The sequence below is a fragment of the Rhinolophus sinicus genome, linkage group LG02 (assembly GCF_036562045.2).
Source record: "Rhinolophus sinicus isolate RSC01 linkage group LG02, ASM3656204v1, whole genome shotgun sequence".
Lineage (NCBI taxonomy): Eukaryota > Metazoa > Chordata > Mammalia > Chiroptera > Rhinolophidae > Rhinolophus > Rhinolophus sinicus.
This window is the reverse complement of record NC_133752.1, coordinates 183,217,118-183,241,022: the sequence shown is the minus strand read 5'-3', so window position 1 is coordinate 183,241,022 and position 23,905 is coordinate 183,217,118. Positions and strand designations below refer to the sequence as shown.

Sequence of the window (23,905 nt, the reverse complement as noted above, 5' to 3'; positions counted from 1 at the left end):
AAGTGTAATTGCTGAATCCTACTTTGATCTTAGCACTAATTTAAATCGTCTTAGTCTGTTCGGGTTGCTGTAACAGGATACCATAAACTGGGTGGCTTATAAATAGAAATTTATTTCTTACAGTTCAGGAGGCTGGGAAGTCCACAATCAAGTGCCAGAACAGCGTCTGATGAGGGCCCACTTCCTGGTTCAGAGATGGCCATCTTGTATCTTCACATGGTGTAAGGAGAAAGGGAGCTCTGTGGGGTCTCCCTTTTTTTATAAGGACATTAATCCCATTCATGAGGGACCCACCCTCATGACCTAATCACCTCCCAAAGACCCCCACATTCAAGTACAATCACAATAGGGCTAAATTTCAACATCTGAATTTTGTGGGGAAAATGTTCATTCCATAACAGAAACTCAGACATATGGAGATGGCCAATATTGAGTTTGCCCCTATTTAGTCACTCTGGGTCTGCCATGTTTTTAAAAAAATTTTATTAAATTTATTGGGATAACATTGATTAATAACATTCTGTAAATTTCAGGTGTACATCATAATTCTTCTGTATCCTCAATTGTGTGCTCACCTCCTGAAGCCTATTTTCCTTCTGTTACCACATATTTGACCCCGTTTACCCTTTTGTCCTCTCCCCATTCCCCTCTGTAACCACCATTCTGTTTTCTGTATCAGTGAATTTGTTTTGCTTGTTCCTGTTGCTTTTTGTTTATATCCCACACATGTTCTTTCTTAAGAGTCCCTGGGGAAGGAAGGGCACCAGGAGGGCAGTGGAACAAAGGAGAGTGGGAATGCTAAAAATTGGATAGGCAGGCGCCAGGGAGCTGTGGGCCTGGATGAGAATGGCCCACGTAGTCTAGGAAGCTAAGCTCTCCTGCTTCATGGTAATCCAGATGGCACATGCACGAACCTGCCAAGCAGGAAGAAAAACAAATTTCTTCCCAGCGCTCCTTATGGAACATGGAGAATAAACCATAGCTTTCAAGCCAGACTGCCTAATTCCTAGTTTCTCTCTGGATTTATTATTTCCTAGTTTATCATTTATCAAAAATCTTTTTCTTTTTTTTCTTTTTCTTTCTTCAGCTATTCCAGTTTGGTCTCAGCTGGACCTAGTTCAAGGGCAGGAAATCATGTTCCAAGGTTGGGCCAGAAAGATAACAGGGCAAGAGCACCTCCCTGTGGCTGAGTGGCAGGAGAGCAAGAACAGGCTGGCTTCTGGATCTATTCTAGGGAAGAGAGAAATGCAAGGAAATAATTGGTGGGAGGTATAAGCTTTGTTTGGAGTTTTATCATTCAAGTAAGTGGCACTTTCCTTAGATCATTGTTTCTTTAGCACCACAAGGTGACAGACCATGAGGTCTGAAATGCAGAGAGAATATAGGTTCAGGATAGCCAAGATTTTTAAAGCCATTAAATGTATTTTAGCATGAAATGAACACTATTGTATGCAATCAGTTTCTGTTTGCATAACCATCAGATATATGTTAGTGATTTTTTTTGTGTGTGGTATGACGGGAAAATAATGTTTAAGTGAATATATAAATTAAATCATCTCTACTGGCATTGTTAACCTAGAAGAAGTATTGCATAGACAGTAGTAAGAACAAGGACATTCAGTCTGTACTTTCAAATGGGACTTGATCATTTTAACATTGTTCATTGGCAGAACTTCTTACGACGTTAGCATAGATTATATGCTATTTAATAAAAGATGGCAACAATGAAGTTAATTGTTTTTCTGTTCAACATTTACTTGAAGAGAAAAATCCCAAAATGTGTCGGGATTTCTGATGCCAGGAAACCATGAAATGTAAGGGTATATTTACAGTCAGGTTGACTTAGCTCATGGTATTTGGCATATGTATAATTGCAATTTGCATTCCAGTTACTTAAACTTAGATATCCTTGATCAGGCTGAACATACTGTGAGTAGAAGATCTCTTTTTCCAATAAATAAGATGGAGAGAGTCTTTGGAGAATGGCCTCACTGAATTGGTAAGTTAGTTTTCTCCGGGTTTTGGTGATTCCCCCGTTCTTCCATAATTTCTCAGTGCTCTGGCCATTTTCTGGTAAGTCATAGTCTTCCGGTTGCCTTTTCTTTTTCCCCAAAGTTGGGCAAGTTTTTCTTTGTTTTTTGATACAAACTGAAAGATGCCTTTGGTTTTATCTACCCACTGAATACAAGATGCCATCTCGGGATTACACAGGGATTCATGAAGGTATTCGAACAGTCGGAGCTTCTTCCTGCCTAAAATAAAGGAAAACAATGTCATGTTCCACCATGACTGTACACAAAGAACATCCTTGGGAAGAGTTTGTTGAGTGACTATAGAGTTAAAAGCTGCATTGGGACTACTCACCCCCTTAGGAATACATTTATGGCATCAGTTTTTGAGACTTGAAAGTCAAGTGTATATTTGACTTACTGAAGTTTCAGCTGAACCTTTTTTTCCTTGGGGAAGTTGTCAAAAATTTTGTAACTTCCTTCATTGGAAAAGAAAAGGATGGAGCCTCTCCACCTAAGTTTCCTATTTGTCAAATGGTCTTTCTTTATAGTTAAATCTTGACAGTTTTATGTCATCTTAAACTTTCTACAGAACAACAACAACAACAAAAAACTGAGCAAACTGGGCTATAAAGTTTAGTGGTTTTAAAGAGAAGCCTCAAAAGCCATTTCCAGAAAGCAAGTCATTTGAAGGGCTTTATTCAAATAAGTTAAGTCAAATGAGGTAAGGAATATGAAGTTATTTTATAAAATACAAAACAGTATGCAAATATAAGTGAAATTAACAACAAAGGTAAAAATGCAAAGTCTGGGTCTGCATAATGTCTTGAAAAGTTAAGAACAGAAAACTGGAGTAGAAAGTGTCAAAATATCTTCATGACATTTTGACATTGTTTATGAGCAGGGACAACAAAAATGCACAGAGTAGCAGACTGGATCAAAAAGTAAACCCAACCATATGCTGCCTCCAAGAGACACATCTCAGCTACAAAGACAAATATAGACTCAAAGTGAAAGGGTAGAAATTGGCACTCTAAGCAAATGGTATTCAGAGAAAATCAGGTGTATTTATTCTTATAACAAATGAAACAGAATTCAGGATAAAAAAGGTAACAAGAGACAAAGATGGACATTTCATAAAGATAAAGGAGACTATACAACAAGAAAATATAACAGTCATCAATATTTATGCCCCAATCAGGGAGCACCGAAATATACCAAGAAACTACTAACAGAACTAAGGGGAGAAATTGACCAAAACACAATTATAGTAGGGGTCCTAAATACATCATTGACAGCTATGGATAGATCATCCAAACAGAAAATAAATAATGAACTATCAGCCCTAAATGACACATTAGACAAAATGGACATAATTGACATTTATAGAGCACTTCATTCTAGAACATCAGACTATACATTATTTTATTGTGCACATGGAACATTCTCAAGGATAGACCATATATTGGGACATAAAACTAGCCTCAGCAAAGTTCAGAAGATTGAAATCATACCAAACATATTCTCTGATCACAAAGCTATGAGATTTTTTATTGCTGTGAAATAAAATGGTACTGAGAGTTTTTAATCTCTTTAGGAACACAGCCCTTTATATTTCAGAAAAATTAGGCAGGAAACTTTGGGAAGATTTATTGTGGTTTTTGTTTGATCAGTGGTTGGATTTCTTTGGTCTAATAGAGAATGAAGGTGACTGCCCTTTTTTTTACTTTGAATTGGCCTGTAAATGCCATGCCCCTCCAGATCTATCAGTAACAAAAAAAAAAATCCATGGCCAAATTTCATTTTCCCCTTGAGAAAGTGGAATAGTGGATTCCCAAACTGCTTTAAGCAGTCTCTGGGGAGAAATACTCTTGCATCAGTCATCATTTAGCCAAAAACCTCAAAAGTTTTTACAAAGATTATCTTTTGCATTATATTATCTTGAGTTTATGAATTGAGAAATGCAAGGGACTTACCAAAAATCATATCACGAATTAAAGTCACAACCTTAAACAAACTCTGTGCCTCTTATTCCGTGGTCAAATCAGTTACAATGGATCCTCATCTTTCAAAATTTGTTTTCAGTTAAAAAAAAAAGTTTAAATCTTTATTTTTAAAAAAATAAAAGTATTATATGTTCATGGTAAATGATTAAAGCAGAAGCACAAAGTGAAAGTACAAGTTCTAGTCTACCTAGAACTACATTATTTTTAGAAAGTGTTTTTCTTATTTTTTGTATATATAGACATCTGCATATCATTTAAAAATTACAAATGATATCATACTATTTTAAATTCCTTTTAGTGAATAATGTATTGTAAATCATAGAGCAATACAAAGATTAGCTATAGATAGATGAAATGCCAAACTGTTGAAAGTGGTTGCTTCTGGGACATAGCATGGGAAGAGAGAAACAACACTTTCACGTTTTCTTTACATGCTTCTGAATCATTTGAATTTTTAAAAAGTGAGCATTATGACTTCTGAATTATGGAATTAAAAAAGATTAAAACAAAAAAGTGAATGTACTTTAGAGTTCATTCTGTATCAATACCAGTATATAAGGTAGGCCTTCATTCCTTTTAATAGCTATATTCATACTCATATATGAGTATGTTCTACTTGATACATCTACTTTTATCCCAATAATGAATGCCTAAATTATTATTTCATTCTGTTTCAAATGTATCCCTATTTCAGGTTGAAGATGAAGCTCTAAAAACAGAAAATGGTGAATGGTATGTCCCCTAATGGCAAAGCTCCACAACAGAAAACATCAATGAAAAGATACAGGCTTCACACCGTGGAGTGAGGGAGGCAGAGAGGGAATATGTGAGTGAGTTGTGGGGGGAAAACAATCGATGAGAAGCTAAATAGCCGGACAGAAGTAGAAGTGTTATTCTCCTTGTATTAAATTACTGCCACAGTTCAGTATTTAACACCAGTGTTCATGATACAAATTCATTTTTTTCAGTGCAATTTTATACATGATTTCTCACTGAATTAGAATATTACTGCATATTTAGAATTTTATAATTCTAGGATACAGTATACTCTTTTCTAGGAACAAAACTACCTTTCCCAAAAAATACTCACTTAAAATAATTTTAAGTGTCAAGTATCATTTTACAAATTGCATTGTAAAATTGAGATGCATCTGATATATCTCTGTACCATATATACCAACAAATATGGTAGGTGAGTTCCCATTTTTCTACTCTCACAAACAACATTGCAAGGAACATCCTAATATATATGGTATTTTGAGAAATTACGCACAGTATCAGGATATGAGCATAATGCTTTACATGGATTTTCTCATTTGACTTTTACAGCAATCTTACAATGTCCATATAATTATTATTATTTGTTTTTTGAATAAGGAAATTATGGTACAGGTTAAGTGAATTGCCCAGGCTCACACAATTAACTCAGAGCTCACACTCAACCAGTGAGTTATATAGTCCTTATGAGTCAAAAGATATGAACACTTAAAATTTTGAAAGGTATCGCCAAAGTGTCTTATAAAACTTTGTAACAATGTACCCTTCCCCCAATAGTGTGTGTGAATGTGTGTGGCTCGCGTCTTAGCCATCAGGGGTGACTACCCTCCTTAACCCTTTTGCCCATCTGTTAAGTGAGATTATCTTCGTCTTAATTTGTGAAATCAAGATTTCAAATTTATGAAATATCCAAATATCGTGGAACTCTTTTTTGCAGAAAACTTAATAGAGAAGGTGATTCCTAGTCTGAGAGCTTCCCAATGAGTAAGATAGAGAAAATAAATTATGGAAAAGTTCTTGTTTCAATACCTAAAATATATATACGTTATTTAAATACAGATATATCTGAGCTAAATGGACACTTTGCAGCTTTGTAACATCTGTATGAGGCAATAGGAAGGCTCATCCAGGATAACGGCTTGGAGTGGTTCAGTCTGTTTGAGTTAAATTACTCTCAATCGTGATTAGAGAATATTTTGCTTATTAATTCCAAAGTCAGCTATGAAACCGCCTTAAAGCTGCTTTGAGGGAGACCTGGTTCTTTTATCTACACACAGAATGATGATCCACATACCTTTTCCTCCCTTTTGCTGGAGAACAGCAGGTTGTACCAGTTGGTTTTCAGGGATGTTCTGCAGAGATTGGTGAATATTCCCTTCAAAATAGAGGTCTGCAGTGCTGTTCTAAATAAATAATGCAGCAGGATGTTAACTGGGACATTCCATTTGGTCCCCAGCTTGGCGGCTAAAGTCAAAAGCTGAGGTCAAAAAGAGCTAAACATCTCTCAAATTGTAAAAAACATGACTGCAGTTGGAACTAGCATATATGGAGAGGCTCTCGGGATGAAGGGTAATCTTTGGCTTTGAGTGGAGTTCCATATTCTCCCCCCACCACCATGAGAAAGATCCTCCTTTCCCCTAAAAATGCCCAGTGAGAAAGAAAGATCCAAAAGAATCATTAATAGAAATTGGGGTTCCAGCCAAAAGGCAAAAATGGGCTTCCATTCCTGCCCATCCAGGCAAGGGGAGATAAGAGAAGAAAGATGGCAGCCAAGGGAGGGCAGGACTAAGAGAGGGGACAGGAGGGAAAGCCTGAGCTACTACCATTACATGTGACAAGGATATGTGGGTCTCCATGGGTTAATTACACACAGTGGAAGGGGCTAGATTTGAGCCCCCTTACATCCCATATAAGAGGGCTACCATGTAGGCGAGGAGTTCCCAAGCACAAGAGGTGGTGGGGTATGTGGTAAGGAGTGGGAGTTGAAGTGGAATTAGGGTTGCCAGATTTAGCAAATAAAAATGCTGGGCATCCTATATTTTACCTGGCAACCCCAAGTGGAAGCAGAGGAGCTTAACCTGGAACCCAAACTCCCTCTTCAAAGACATGTCTTGTGGAGAGGCCCTGACAGAACAATTTACAAGGTCAGCAAAGCATGGTTGTATGTAACGATTGGAGAAAAAGAAAAATCATTTCATATCTACACCCCACGACATTAAGACTACTTTAATAAAATGGGTATATTAAGAAAACAATGTAAAAGAACACATGAATGGAGAGATAGATGGTGGGGACATTTCCTTTTGCAGGAGGCTACTAAAATATAAATAAAATGATTCAATACATGTAGCTAGCTCTGAGCTTGGGGGAGGAAAATAGAGCAGGTTAGCACAAAATTGTAGGTACAGCCAGTGCAGGGGAACTTTGGGCCTTTGCCCCATGGCTTTTAGGGAACAAGCATAACTTTTTTGCAATTTTCCAGATGGGCAAAAGAGAAGCAGTGATGTGAGAACCCTAAAAACACCTCCTCTTTTATAGAAGTCATTCAAACCAGTCTACAGCTAAGTGAAGAGAAATGACAAAGGGCAGTTTCCTTCTTGATAGCATTGCTAATTATCATCCACACTGACTGTCAAATTCACACCACTGATGGCTGTAAGCATTTTTTTAGTCCGTGCTGTCTTTAAACTGGGGTGCAGCTAGCATACATCAAGTGGAAGGCTGGTGTAAATAGGAAATTTGCCTGTAACCGAAGGACGGTATCCTGGTACGTGTACTCACTATTACTGTTCTCCAGTTATACACAGGTTCCTCTGCAGGCAACACACCATAGCAGTTGGGATTTCCTCTCACATGAGAACAGTGGTTGATGAAAGTCAGGTAGTTTTTGTAATCTAATTTAAAAACAGAGAAAGAAACTGAGAAAAGTTAGTTTTTGTTTGTGTGTGTGTGTGTGTTTGTGTGTGTGTGTGCACGAGCGTGCGCTTATATGCTTATGTGGTTTTATATGCAATTGCTCCTTTCCATGTTCTTTTATCACTTTGCATTCCCCTATGGTGTTCATTGCCTTTTGCTGGTATTACTGATATTCTTTTACATAGCCCATTTCTCTTAGTAGAGTACATGCTCCTTGAAGGTCAAGATCCCATGGTTTCTTGTATCTTGGAACTGCCTGAAATACCCTGTGCACACTCAGTAAGCAAAATAACTGCATCTCATCTAGACTATGTTTCTATTGTCTAAGGATAATGGGAATACTTATTCTTCCAGGTAGAATATATCTTTGGTGGCTGAGAGGTCTTTAAGATAAATTAGAATAATTGAAAGCCCTATCTGAACAATTACAATTATCTGTCTATTAAATAAACCAGATATGCTTAATAGCAAATAATTATGTCTTAGTATTACTGTGTGTAATTCTCTATCTTCTCTGCATTTTTGTATGTGAAACTTTAGATTTATTTAGGCTAGCTAACCCTGGATGCATTTTTCCTTTTTTAGAATTAATCCTAGATGCATCGGGTAAAAATGGTCATGTCTGTTCTGGTCATTATTCTTACATGTGTATGTTACCAATAAGCCAATTGATGTACCAGCAGAAGAAGGGACTGACATTTTACCTGGGGAGTACTGAAGATCTCCAGCTGAATGTTGCCTCAGTACCTCAAAAGCATCTTCAAATGCTTGACCCAGCTTGTCTTGTTCAACACAAGCCTGTTAGAACAATGACAGAATTCTGAAGTTGTGAAATTACCAATTGAACTGAAATTTTCTGATATAAAGGAGGGTTTCTCAACCACGGTACTATTGACATTTTAGGTTGGCTAAATGTCTGTAGTTGTTGGGATCTGTCCTGTGCATTGTAACGTGTTTAGCAGCATCCGTGGCCTCTACCCACTAGATGCCAGTAATACTTCAACAGTTGTGACAATCAAAAATGTCTCAGATAGTCAAATATACCCTGGGGGACAAAAACCAACCCTGGTTGAGATCCACTGCTCTATAATATACTATTTAGGCACCAGTAATTTATTCTATATTATAGTATTTAATGTTCTTGCTAAATTTTAGCAAGGAGCTGTGTAGGAGGAGACTGATATGGAAAAATGGATCAAAGAAATACCTTTAATAAAACAGAATCTGAATCATCATTTAAAAATGAAATGCTCTTAATTTCAAAAGCATGTTCCCAAGACTTAAAATTAACCTGTTTTAATTAAAAAAAAATTAACCTGTTTTGCAAACTGTTTCATACTTATTAATCTGATTCATACATTTTATTTTCAAAATGGAGGATGAGTAAAGATTTTAAAATGACAACTTACCATGCTTCATTAATAAATTGACAATTCTGAAAAAGATTTAAAATCAAAATTAAATAGTGCCTCTATTTAATTTGCCTCTGAATTAAAAGATCTTACTCAATGTTTTCTGAAAATATCTTTATAAACCAAAAGTACCATCTGAATTCTCTTCGATGAGTATAAATTTTCTTTCTACAAAATTTCCTACGTGTTTTTGCTTTTCTATCATTACAAAACTTCTTAAATGTTAAAACAGCTAAATCGTTAATTACCTAAACTGCTTAACTTGATAAGAGAATATGGAAATAATTCAAGAATACATTTAAGTATTTCAAAAAATTTTAAAATATTTCAATATTTTGAAAATCAAATTCTTTTTTACCTTAGCATAGCTCTCCATTTAAAAGCAATTTCTTTTTTTTATAACCTTTCTGATGTCACATACGTAGCCTATGGAGAATCTGGTGCAAGACATGCTTTTTCCTCTCAAGAAATGTGGATTTACATTACAAATAAAAAATACCCCATGATACCCATCTGTGGACTTTCTAAAACCCTAGGTTAAGAACGTTTGTCTATAATTTTACGTTATCTACTTCTTATCCCTGTAAGTAACTTAGATTTTGTTTTAAATAAACAATTATCACATGGACTCATATTAAACAGCTTTTTAACTCTATGTTCTATAGAACAACACAAAAAGCAAAGAAATCCACATAAGAAAGAGCATGTGGTGGACCCAACATGGCTTATCATTTCATTTAGCACGCCAAACAACTGTTTATACAAGTTCTTAACATTTGTCCTGCAAACACAATGAGCTTACTTTAATATTTAATACTGCATAATACAATGAGATGATATAATCTAATGCTATTATTATACATATCCACAATACATTAACATGTCAAACATCTAAATTCTATTCAGTTCTTTGAAATCACTATATCCTGTCAGTCAAAAAGGAATATGAAAAGAAAAGCCATATAAAACGTAACTATGTAAGGTGACGGCTGTGTTAACTAATCTTATTATGGTAATCATTTTGCAATATACTTATGTGAAATCGTCATGTTGCATACCTTAGACTTACACGTTATATGTCAATTATATCGCAATAAAGTTGGGAAAATGTATTTTTAATCAATGACTTTCAATTAAATATGCCCTCAACTCATAAGCGCCAAAGCAAATACATGAGTGCTGTCCTTTGAATTAAAAACTTAAATGAAGCTACTCTTTTGACTAAAATACCCCACACAAAACTATCACAACTCTTAAAATAACAAACTCAAAGGGAAGAAGAATGTTTGAAAGCATATCAATCACTTCAACTGCTTAATGTTTCTTGTATCGAAACAGGCAGTTAAGAGAAAACAGTCATTAGGCCAAAGGAGAAAATTATTAACAGTTTTTACAAGGTATTTTGAAAAATATAAGCTAAATACTTACCAGGAAGACACTTCAACCCTTTACAAAGATGTTTCATTAATACCAGAATCGGTAAGACAGAACTGTCAAGAACTCACTGGCAGAGTTGCATAAAATAGCTGTTTTTAAGGAAGTGCTACAAAAAGGGGATTTTTTTTAAAAGATACAGTGCCTTCGTAAATTCTATCTCATGATATGGCCAGTAAACACCAAGGGCTATTATTTTGAAGAGGCACAGAATACTTCGTATCCTATGGGCCAAAAACATTAGAACAAACCCCATGAAACCCCATCCAGCATAAGTTGCAGCTCTGCTGGTCCACACAGCTCCACTGGAAACCTCTGACCCGTACAACGCTTGCCCAGCCTCTTTTTACTCCAATTACTTTTCTCCTGATTTTGGACTCCATATTGCCTTTTTTGCCTGGACTATTAACAGCCTTCACTCTGGCCTCCCGAAATCAGTCTCTTAAAGTCATAGGCTCTTGCCCTGGCATTCGCGGCTCTCCATTACAGTCTTAGTCTTATTGACCATCATTCATTTAAGAGGAAGAAATGGAAGCATGCTAGGTTCTTTACTCCACACTTGGATCTACCAGAGACTCCAAAATGTTAGAAGAGGCTTATGGGTGGTGAACCAGTTGTACGTGTTTGAAGCTGCTGCATTTGCAGACCAAGTCCCGTTCTCTTCTTTAGTTTGAATGTTCATTTGAGATTATTTTTGGTGGCTCTGATGGAAACTATGGGGTCTCCCTTCACCTAGAATGCTTCCCACCCAGTCCAACCATCTGCCCATTTAACCAGCCCATCTTACCCGTTCATCAGAGTCCGATCTAGCATCCACAAGCACCAGGTGGAAATAACCTTCCCCTCTGAAACGTGTCTGCATCACCCTTAACTAACAGTAACCTTCTGCCATTTTAATAGATATCACATTTAGCCAGGGGGAAAACCACCTAAGAGTTTTTTTGTAAACCTTGTGGGTGTGGGAGAGATTTTCTGTTTTGCATTGTTGGAATCTGAGGTCACCATCGATATGGGGCTATTGTTCTAGACCAACTACTTTATTGACCCGATTTGTTATGCAAATGTTAACACACATTCCTCTCTTCTGAAATGTAGATGTTATAGTAACAAGTGTATAATCGCTAAAGTTGATGAGTTTTTAATCTGTGCTGTCTCCAAATCTATGCCCTTTTCATGTCACTTTATTTGGTTTTTATTCAACAAATATATATTACTGAACTCTTTCCTCTGCTGGACACTGTCCTGTGTCCAGGCACTACAGCCCTGAACAAATTCTAATCAGGAGAAATAATTACAAAACAAATAAACTAGATAAATGTGAGATAACGATGAGGTCTGAGAAAACGATACAGAAAGGTGATATGGTCCTGGTGAATGGTCACACAAATTCTCTGAGGTGGGAACATGTGTGAACTGAAATCCAAAAACAAAAAAGAGTGAGTGAAAGAAAAGCAGAGATGCAAAGATCCAGGGAAGCACCTCCTGGCAGAGGTAATAACAGGTACAAAGAGCCTTAGATGAAAATGGTTTATTCAAGGCACAGAAAGAAAGCTGGGGGGTGGGGGTGGGGGAGCTGGAGCAAAATGAGCCCAGGGGCCAAGAGGCAAAGTCAGAGAGGAAGGAGGGGATCCATAGCAACCTACATATCAAGCCAAAAAGAATCTAAAAATCACCTGTGATAGTAGTTACCAGCTTAGCCCCACTTCACAGAGGAGGAATCTAAACCAAGGCTCAAAGACATTTCGTGATTTTTCCTAAGGCCAATTGCTAGTGAGAGATAGGTTGGTCTGCATCCAGATTTGGACCCAACTGACTTCATGCTCTCAACTCCATGTTGGATGGAACCCGGTATCTGAAGACTAAGTTCCTTTAGGCCAGGATTCTCAGTCTTGATGACAGTCTCTATAGCGCCCAGCTACAAGCTTGATACATATTTGAAATTAATGGAAAAACAAGTACACTTTCTAAGCCAGCATTTTGCCAGCTGATGTCTCCACAGTTTTATTCTGCAAGCTGTTAATAAATGGATCCTGAAAAACAGTTGAGTGAACACGTTTTGCTGCTTGAACTTCTTTAGTGAAGGCAATGAGTATATTGATGAGTATGACACAGTCCTATATCACAGATGAGAAAATAGAAATGCAGTTTTGGGTTCTGTAGGGCTAAGGGTTGAAGTTGCTTTCAGCAACCCGGAAGTTGACGTATTGTCCTTTTAGCACTTTAGAAGTCAAGGCTTCTTATATTACTTGAGAATCTGATGACAGCTATGAGTTCTCTCCCCGGGGAAATGCCATCAGCACACATTTTCAGGCAAACCCTCACAGTCAAGCCAATGGACCACACTTTGGGAGCTCTTGTTATAGTGTATTTTCAAAGCCTTCTTAATTAAGATCTTAAGGACTGCCTCTTAAGACAGTTGTACCCAATACACACACCCACACAGAGCATCTTTTTGGGAATAGACACCAGTATTCCCTTCAGGAGTAAACTGAGTAACAAGGGCTCTAAAGAAAGGATCCCTGATTGACAGTTTTCTTTTAGAGTTCATTGTCTTCAGTGGCAACTGAGATGATTTTAGAACATCTTAAGCAGCAGATGTCCTGGTGTCTAAATCATAGAATGCCAAGCTTCAGGAGGAAGATGGCGTTTTCTGAGAATAAAGAACTTCAGAACCCAGGAAAAGGGAGACTAAATTCAAGCTCTTACCACTTTGCAATTTCTATTTAAATAATTTAATTGTTTAGGGGACTACAGAATCCCCTAATCTTAGTAAGATCTCTGAAAACCTAATAAGCAAATAATATTGCTAGACCATAAAGAAGGTGCTAAAAAACTTCTGTCTGAGTAGGAAAATTCCTAGAACCATAGATTATAAGACAAATAGCTAACCCTCACCCTCATTTTAATAATTACTTGCACTGGATTACTCTTTAAAATTTATTGAGACTTGTTTTGTGGCCCAACATAGGACCTCTCGTTATAAATGTTTCACTTGCTGTTGAAAGAAGGTATGTTTTGCAGTAATTGCACATAGTGCCGAATAAATAGATCTAGTTGGTTGATAATGTTGTTCAAATCTTTCATATCCTTATTGATTTTTTTTGTTTGCATGTTCTGTCAATTACGAAGATTACAGAAGATTACAAAGATTACAAAGAGTAATGTCCAACTGTAATTGTGGATTTGCCTATTTGTCCCTGTAGTTCTGTCAGTTTGTGCTTCAAGTATTTTGAAGCTTTATTATTAGACACATACACATTTAGAATTACACGCTCCTGATGAACTGAGTCTTTTATCCTTATAAAATTTCTGTCATTCTTTCTGGCAATCCTTTTCTGGTAGTCCCTGAAGTCCACTTTGATATTAACCTCACCAGGATTCTGATTCTTTTTTTACTTTCAACATGTCTATATTGTGGCTTTATATTTAAAGTATGACTCTTTAAGCAGCATTTAATTGGGTATTGCTTTTTAAAATCTAGTTTGACTATCTCTGCCTTTTTAGTGCTTAGTCTAATTTAGTAATTATTGACATGGTCAGGTTTAAGTCTACCATCTTGCTATTTGCTTTCTAGTCTATTTTTTGTTGCTTTGTTCTTCATTTCCTGCTTCCTTTTGGATTAAATAATTATCGTATTATTTCATTTTATTTCCTCCATTAGCTTTTTATAAAGTGATATGTTATGATATACCATTTCACGTATAATGTAAGAACCTTATCATTATATTCAGTATAATTCCATTTACATCCCTTCTTATCCTTTGTGCTACTAATCACATATTTACTTCTATGTATGAGTATGTTATTACCGTAGATTATTTAACCCTCACAATAATGCTGTGAGGTGGTATTATCCCTGAGTTCTGTTTGTGGCTCCATATCTTCTGTGTAAACTTGGATAAATTACTTAACCACTGTTTCCTATCAGTAAAATGTGGATAATGATTTTACTTACCACATCAAGCTATTGTGAATATCTGAGTGAATCCATGTATTGTATTTTGAATAGTCCTGGTATTTAATAAATGCTCAGCAAACGTTAGGTATTATTATCCATTTTATAGATGAAGAAACAGAAGTTCAGGAAGGTCAAGTGACTCAGTCAAGGTCACAGATAGTGAGTGGGAGAGGTGAAAGTTTTCAAACCAGTTCTACCTGACTCCAACCAAAGGCTTATGACCACTCAACTGACTTTGCTTCTTATCTATAGGGTGAGACTGGGAATGAGAATGAGAATAAGAATTCGATAATTGCTCTAGTCAAAGAACTCTTGAGAGGTTTTATTGAGATAGTGCAGGAGAAAGAGCTGAAAATATGCACTACGGTAAATGTTGATCACCAAAACAGCTCCTATTTTACCACATCTGGGACGAGCAGCCTAGCTGGCAAGTGGCAGAGCCAGGACTCAAACCCAGGTCTTCCCTTGCTGTGACTGGTGCCTCTTCCCAATAACCAGGTTAACAAGTGTTCTTCACAGGCTGTGTGTATTTACTGCAATTGCAATTACTTTAATAGTTCCTTGAACCCGTGTTCCTACCAATGGAGAAAACTCCTCTGACACAGGACTAGTAAAAAAACACCTGTGCAGACACACATAAAGATAGGAAAATATCTGCATATGTATATGTATATGCACCCTGACAAGAGAATGAATAAATAAATGGTGTTATGTCCACATAACGGAATAATATAGAAGAGTGAAATGAATAAACTATAGCTAAATGCAATGACATAGAAGAATAAAGTTCAGTGAAAAAAGTAAAACAAAGGAAACCATTTAAATATAACAGAAATTTTAAAGAATTTGAAAACAAATAACTAAATGTATTTTTAACCATCTTTTCTTTGTCTTCCTTCGTTCTTCCCTCCCTTCCTCCTTCTGCTCCCTCTCTTTCTTCTTCTCCTCCTCCTTCTCCTTCTCATTCTTCTTCTCTATCTCTGTATCTATCTAATCTCTCTTTCTATGGTTGATGGATGTGTGTATGTGTGTGTGTATAAACCACAGGAATAATAAGCAGAAAGTTTAGGGTAGTAGATGCTCCTGGGGGTGGAAAAGCAGGGAGATGGTCTAAGGCATAGCACATAATATATTAAAATTTTTTCAGTTTTTTAAGGGGGATCAAATATATATGGTGATGGAAGGAGAACTGACTCTGGGTGGTGAACACACAATGGGATTTATAGATGATGTAATACAGAATTGTACACCTGAAATCTATGTAATTTTACTAACAATTGTCACCCCAGTAAATTTAAAAAAATTAAAAAAAATTTTTTTTTTCAGTTTTTAGACCAGGAGATAGGTTCATGGGTATTCATTTCATTAAAATGAAAGCATACGTATCTTTTTATGTGTTTCAAATAGCATACTAAAATAATCAACAACAGATAAAGGGAACAGGAATATAAGGTCATCTAACAAAGCAGGGAAAGTTCCAAAAAAGAAAACTCTAAGGAAACAATTTTTGCTTGAACAGTGAAAAAAAGTCATCAGTGTTGTAAAACTATATATTTTTATTCTATTAAAATTCGAGCATGATTTAAATACAATCTGTGTAAATGTATGACATTAATAAAGAAGTATGACAATAATAAATGTGACAATAATAAAAAGTGCAGAAGTTTAGAAAACGTGTTTTGTCCCCCTCATCATAGTCTCCAATCCATTCCAAGTATTATTTCTTGTTTGAAACTATATTCTTAACAGGAATAATTTTGCCATCAGATAACATTGTACCGTACATATGGACTTTCTAGATTTGTGTTTCTTGGCATGTCACGGGAAAATATAAAAGCAGACCCAGCTGGTTTAAAATACATTTGGTTAGGCATCTATACTCTCTTCTTTTGTTTGAGAAACCAAAGAGCTCAGTTATTTTTCTTTTGCATTCATGGTATGAATTCCCATGGTTTCTGTGGAAAAGAGGAAGTTAAATGGTCAATTTTCAGATTTGAGGTATTAGATGCTAATGTGCTTGAATGTTCGAGTGTTTGAAAGGATCGCCATCAGCTAAAGTCCAGAGTGAGAGTCCTTTGGGAACCTGGAATGGGGAAAGATAATACCGTTTCCCTGAAAATAAGACCTAGTCAGACAATCAGCTCTTATGCGTCTTTTGGAGCAAAAAATAATATAAGACGCGGTATTATATTATATTGTTATGTTATGTAATTTTATGTTATGTTATGTTATGTTATGTTATGTTAAAGACCTGGCCTTATATTATAGTAAAATAAGACCTGGTCTTATATTAATTTTTGCTCCAAAAGATGCATTAGAGCTGATGGTCCAGCTAGGTCTTATTTTGGGGGAAACAGGGTATTATTCCCATTAGATTAAACAGCAAGGAGAACAAAACCAACCTCAGAGTCTCCTGAAAAAGATGGGCAAACAGGAATATTCAAAAAGACAATGAGTCTTTCAGAAGGGAGGGCTGCTACTCAAGGAATCCCAGAAGAAGCCTATTCTAGAACTATCCAAGAAGTATCCAGAAGTAGAGCTAATCTGCTTCTGGGCAAAATCATTGCTATTGTGGAGCTGGATGCAGGGTGTGGTAGCCAAGAATTTTAGAAAACTTCAGGCATCTCTGGAAAGACCATCCTCCTTATAATATGCTGAGTTCGAAGGTGGGTCAGGCAGGCAGATTCCAGAAACTACAATATTTAAATCTAAAATATCACCACAAATATACAGAGGCAGGGGAAATATAGTATTTACCCAAGTTGCTCTCAAGGACAGGGCTATAAGTAGTTGGAACAACAACAACAAAAAAGTTTTCTAAGGTGTGGGGCAGCAGTGGGAAGTGAGACCTCTGAGAGACTCCCTCTTGTACCTATGAGGTCTCTGAATGGCCTCCATTTATCCATTTACCAAACATCTACTGAAGACCAAATAGAATCTTAGATCTAGGTGCAAGAATATGTCAGTAGCTAAAGCAGACAAAAATCCCTGTCTTTGTAGCATTTCTGCAAGGGGAGACAGATGGTAAGCATGGGCTTGATGAATAAGTACATTACGTAGCATAATGGAAGATAAGTGGCTTATGAAACACATGGAAAGTTGAGCAGGTAAGGAGAAGCAGGAATGGGCAAGATTCCTTTTTTAAAGAGGGTCACCAGGCCATAGCATAGTAAGATGGTAGCACTTATGTGAAGACTTAAAGGAGGCAAGGAAATGAACCACGTGGACATCTGTGGGAAGACAATCCAGACAGAGGCAAGAAGGGGTGAAAGGCAGCATTTGAGCCAAGGCCTTCTTAAGAGGGAGAATCCCTGTTAATTACAGGTTTATATTGGTTGCTTGGGGGCGTTGAGGAAAGTGGTCTTTACCCCACCTTTCCTGAAGTCAGAACTCACTTCTAAATGCTTTAAATGTCAAATTGATATTTTAAGGATATCAATTTGAGTGTGCACCACTTTAGGAGTCTACTCAGGATGCCTATTTGTTTCCATCTCTTCTGATGCCATTAAACATTCCATGTGGCTTGCTTGGGGTAGGGGAGGTGTCTAAGTCCCTCCTTTAGCTGGGTCAACAGCCTCCAGTCCTTTACAGTAAGATTAAGGCAAAACTGTAAGTAGACATGCCCAGGTAGGAATTTTAGCCCAGGTTTTTTAATCTATCATTTCAATCCCTGAAATTGGATTAAGGTAATCCCTGTTTGCTAATGCCCTTAGGCACTTTTAGGTAGAGGATAGCATCCAGTTATTTCTATAATGTTTCAAATATAATACCAATGAGACAGTAAAGAATCATCAGACATGGAGATTAGGCAATTTGAAGGAGAACCAGTAGTAACAAAAGACAGTAGAAATCGCCCCAGAGCTTCTGAGATTGGGGTTGTCAGCCACAGACTTTGAAATAATTATATTTATAGTGTTTGAGAAGATGAAAAAAAGCAAGAGTGAAAATCTCAGCAGGGAACTGGAAATTATTATTTCACTTTAACGGACAACCAAATAAAAATGTTAGAACTGAAAAATGAGGTGCCAAGAATAAGAACCCAATATATCCATTCATGCCTTTTCTATTTTTATACAACAAAACAATTTGTTGATCTTCTCAAAAAAAATTGGCTTAGTTTGTTTCTTTTGTTTGCTTTTTTTTTTTCCTATTCATTTTCACCTTTGTTACCTCCTTTTTATTCTCTTTGTATTTTTTTTTAATCTTTTATTTGGGATGCATGGCATTAATTTCTGTTTGTGTTTGTTGTTTTTTTTTAAACTAATATGAGCAGATAAGGCTAAAAGCATCACTTCTGCTCTATCCCACAAGTTTTGATATAGAGCGCTTTCACTATTATTCCGTACTAATTATTTATTAACTTTTCGTTATGATTTTTTTCTTTCACCCAGCAGTTATTTATGAGTATGTTTATAATTTCTAAATACAGTATCTCAAGGGCTTTTAATGTTTTTTTGGTGACACTATTAAGTTAAAAATTAAAAACAAAAACAGAACTCAGCAAACTTTTTTTGTAAAGGACCAAGTAGCAAATATTTTAGGTTTTGGGAACAATATATGGTTTCTGTTGCATATTCTTCAATGAAATACTATGTAGCCATTACAATGAGGCATTATTTTTATATCAATATGGAACTCTAAGACATATTATAAAATAAAAATGCAAGATGCTAGCGTATATAGGATAATTCAACTGATATTTAAAGGGATATGTTAAATAGTATATGTGCTTATATATGCGTGGAATAGTCTGGAAGGATACATGAGAAACTGATAAAAATGAGTATCCCTGGGGAAAAACTAAGGATTGAGTACCAGAGATGGGAGACTCACTTTTCACTGTGTATGTTTTACTTCGTGTATTTTCTTTTTAATCATATGCATTACCTAGTTAAAAATACACACAAGTTGTTTAAAATTGTAGGCTGGCATTTTATTATATAACATAGGTTTAAATATACGTTCTTCCTTTGTCCTGAAGAAGTTTTCACAATTAGGAATAAAAGGTATTGTGAAACCAAGTAAGAATATTCCATTAACACATAGTCTTGACCGAGTAAAGAAAGCCTCATAGATGTTAACAAAATAAACAACAGACAAAAAACCAAAACCTTCAGTCTGCATTTAAAATCTGGCTGGGTGTAGCCTTTGAAAGTTACATTTTTAATAGAATTATCTCTTGTTCAGATTCCAGAAGAGTTTTACCTCTTTTTAAAAGGCAAGTTACCTTTTTAAAAGGCAAGTTAAGTTGACACAAGTTAAAATCTAGCAGAAAAAGTCTGAGGCTCATAGAACTGAAAATGAGTTAGAAAACTTAAACTTTAAAAGCATGAGGGAAGCAGCAGAGTGCAAGTCAAAGCATAAACTTTGGAAATCCCTAGTCTGCTTTGTAATATGGGAATTTGGGTAGTGGTTTACCCATTGGTTCATTTTCTCATCTGTGCTGCATTTAATATTATATTGGAGGTCATAAACAGTATAATAAGACCAAAAAAAAAAAAGAATAAAAAGCATATGGACTGGAAAGGAAGAAGTAAAATTGTGCTTATTTGAAGATGATGTGATTAGCTATGTATACAATTCCTAGAAATCCACAAAAATGTTGCTATTACTAATAAGTGAAGTTAGCAAGGTTGCAGAATATAAGGTTAATATACAAAAAAATTATATTTCTATATACTGGCAACAAAAAATTGGACATTGAAATTTAAAACATTATCATTTACATTAGCATTTAAAGACATAGTATACTTAGAGATAAAATATATGTGAAACCTGAACATTAAAAACATTGTTGAGGGGTGGCTGGTTAGCTCAGTTGGTTAAAGCATGGTGCTAATAACACCAAGGTTGCCGGTTTGATCCCCACATGGGCCAGAGTGAGCTGCGCCCTCCTTTAAAAGAAATAATAATAAGTAAAAAATAAAAATATTGTTGAGAGAAATTAAGAAGACCTAAATAAGTGGAGAGTTACACAATGTCCATGCATTAGAGACTAAATATTGTTAAGATGTCAAGTCCTCTCAAATTTAGTTATAGATTCTAGATGTCAATCAAAATGTCAGCACACGACTTGTAGAAATTGACAAGCTGATTATAAAATTCATATGAAAATCCAAAGAATCTAAAATAGCCAAACAATTTTTCAAAAGAAGAACAGTGTTGAAAACATCATAAAGCTACAATAATCAATATCATAGTATGATATTGGCATAAGGATAGACAAATAGATTAATGGAACTGAATAGAGTCCAAAAATAGACTTATACATGTATGGTTGATTGATTTTTTTAATAAAATGAAGCTGGAATAATTTGATATCCAGATGGAAAAAATGATCCACCTCATAACACATATAAAAATTAACTCTAAATGATTCAAAGATTTAAAGTAAAGAGTTAAAACTGTAACACTTTAATATGGAAGCATAAAAGAAAATGTTTATGCCTTTGTGTTAGGCAAAGATTTGAAAATAGAACACAAAACCTAAAAGAATAACAACTGATAAATTGAACTTCATGAAAATATAAACCTTGGCTCTTCAAAAGATCCTGTGAAGAAAATTAAAAGCCAAGCTATATTTATTTAGGCAAACCTTATTTCTGTTTAAAAGACTTATATCCACACACAAAAAAAACCTCTGAAACTCAATAAAAAGACTAAAGCTCAAGTTTATGTTTTTATTTTCTGTTTATCAATTATTTACTTATTTTAACTTTTAAATTTTTTAAATTATAGTTGACATTCAATATTATATTAGTTTCAGGTATAAGCATAGTGGTTAAACATTTATATAACTTATGAAGTGATCCCTCCAGTAAGTCTGTTGCCCACCTGGCACCATACATAGTTATTAAAATATTACTGACTATGTTCTCTTGTGCTATACTTTACACCCCCATGAGTATTTTGTAACTGCCAATTTGTATTTTTTAATTTCTTCGCCATTTTCATCCAGCTCCCCAACCCCCTCCCATATAGTAATCATCAGTTTATCCTCTGTATCCATGAGTTTGTTTCTATAAAACTCAACTTTAAAAAGGGGACAAATATTTGAACAGACCCTTCATTAAAGAAAATATATAAATAGTAAACACATGAAAAGATGCTCAACATCATTTGTCATTGGGGAAATGCAAGTTAAACACCACAATGAGCTACATCCACACACATACTAGAATGGCTATAATTTAAAAGATCAGGAGTTACCAAGTGTTAGCAAGGATATGAAGCAGTTAGAACTCTCATATATTACTCTTGGGAATGTAAAATGGTATATAGCCATTTGGAAAATAGTTTGAACATGTACCTACTATATGACTCAGCCGTTTTGCTCTTAGATGTTTGCCCAAGAGAAATGAAAACACGTCCACACAAAGACTTGTATGAAAATGATCATCGCAGCTTTATTCATAATAGCCCCAAATTGGAAATAACCCAAATTTCCATCAACTTATGAATGTATAAACAAATTTTGATGTAGCCATACAACGGAATTTTACTCAGGAGAAAAAGGAACAAACTATTGACACACCCCCATTCAACCTGGATGAATCTCAAAAACCTGATGCTAAGTGAAAAAATCCAAATACAAAAGACTACATACTGTATGATTCAATTTATATGAAATTCTAGTATATGTGCTGCCGAAGTGAGCACATATATGAAATTCTAGAACAGGCAAAACTGTAGTGTCAGAGGTCAGAACTATAGTTGTCTAGTGTTAGAAACCAGGAGAAGGGACTGGCTGCAAAAAGCAACAAGGAAACATTTTTGGGGTGATGGAATGTTCTATATCATGATTGTGGTGATGATTACATAGCTATACATTTGTTAAAATCATTGTGTTCTTAAAATTGGCAAATTTTACTCTATGTAAGTTATACATCAATAAAGAGGATTTTAAAAACCAATAATAGAGAATGTAATTAACAACTTTATGTCCATAATTAAAAATGTAGATAAAATGGACAAATTCCTTGAAAAACACAGTTACTGAGGTGACACTAATAGGAAGGCTTCATACACTTCCTAAACTACATACACTTGTGAAAAAGAAGCTGATACTTGCAAACAAACCTGTGTTCTACCTACCAGAAGAGTGTAGATAGTGTAATTAGGACGGGTTTTACATTGCTGTTTTGTTTTTGTTTTTAACTAATGTGTTGAAACCATTTTTCTTCAGAAACTGTGTTAGTAAATATTATACTTTGTTGCTCTCAGTAAAAGATTCAACTATATTTGTTTACCTGGAGACACATATTGTTTAAATAAGTTCTAAAAGCCACAAAAGGAAAACAAATGATTAATTTTATTAAAGACATATATAACTCAGTGTGAAAATAAGTATATACCCAGGATATTAATATTAGAATAGAAAAAAGTCTCAGGGACATTTTTATTCTTCTGTTTATTTTTTTCTTTTGTCCTGTCTGGCAATTCCTAATTTGGTTTTGGTAGAAAATCAAATCTTACTCGATATATCTTTATGAACATTTGGTAGTGGGTAGGAGAGGAAGGCAGGTCTCTGGATTGAATTTTTGCTTCCCTTAAACATAAAACTATTAAAAAAATTATACCTCCTCCTATTTTTCCTTACATTTAATAAAGGTGAAGATTTTTCAGAAAATGACAAAATAGGTTATAAATCAGACTATTGCAAGAGCGGAGATTAGCTATGAGAAAACAAAATCACTTATCACGCCAAGAAAATACTAATTGAAGCCTAAACATACAGAGGGTGCCAAAAAAATGTATATACATTTTAAGAAAGGAAAAGACTGCATTAAATTTATAATACTCAATATACCGATAACAAAAGATGAATACAAGTTACGTTTGACTTCTGCAATTATAAGAGGTGCTCAAAGTGGTTACCATCAGCGTAATTTCAATGTTTTCTTTTCCTTTCTTAAAATATGTATACATTTTTTTGGCACCCTCGGTATTTTCCACTCCCCATGGATTTGTTTTATCCAACCAGCCATCGCCGTTTTTGAAAGAATGTTAAATGCTAACTTTCAAATTTCTCTTCTTCTATAGGCATGCTTATGATTAATACAAGAAATATAGAATAAATGATTTAATATGAGCAAGGTGTTCAGAACAATACCAGGCATATAATATTGTATTAATAATAGGTTATTTTTTAAAGAGATTAAAAAAAATTAGATGAGCAGTGTTGGGATTGACTCCCACTTAAATCATAGTTGTCTGGGAACAAGTGAGGACCCATTGCAAAGTGTCCTAGGAACCTGGAACTTCTCAAAAGAGCTAAAATTGAATCTTTAAATTATTGACCTTGCATTTGTGCCTCTGTACTCATTTTGAAGCAAACTCATTTACATATTATATTTCCACCTGTATTTCCTCTCGATATCTTTGCTCTTTTTT

At 35.3% G+C, this 23,905-nt stretch overlaps 1 protein-coding gene across 1 annotated transcript; it reads right to left on the bottom strand.

Moving 5' to 3' along the window:
• Window positions 1-466: 466 nt before the first annotated feature.
• On the bottom strand, window positions 467-10,674 carry SPIC (Spi-C transcription factor). Its single transcript, XM_074326213.1, is given in 7 exon segments — window positions 467-2,028; window positions 2,031-2,252; window positions 6,087-6,195; window positions 7,574-7,686; window positions 8,413-8,506; window positions 9,118-9,143; window positions 10,549-10,674. Coding segments are annotated over 6 exon segments (816 nt in total). The 5' UTR covers window positions 9,121-9,143; window positions 10,549-10,674; the 3' UTR covers window positions 467-1,753.
• Between the last annotated feature and the right edge of the window lie 13,231 nt (window positions 10,675-23,905).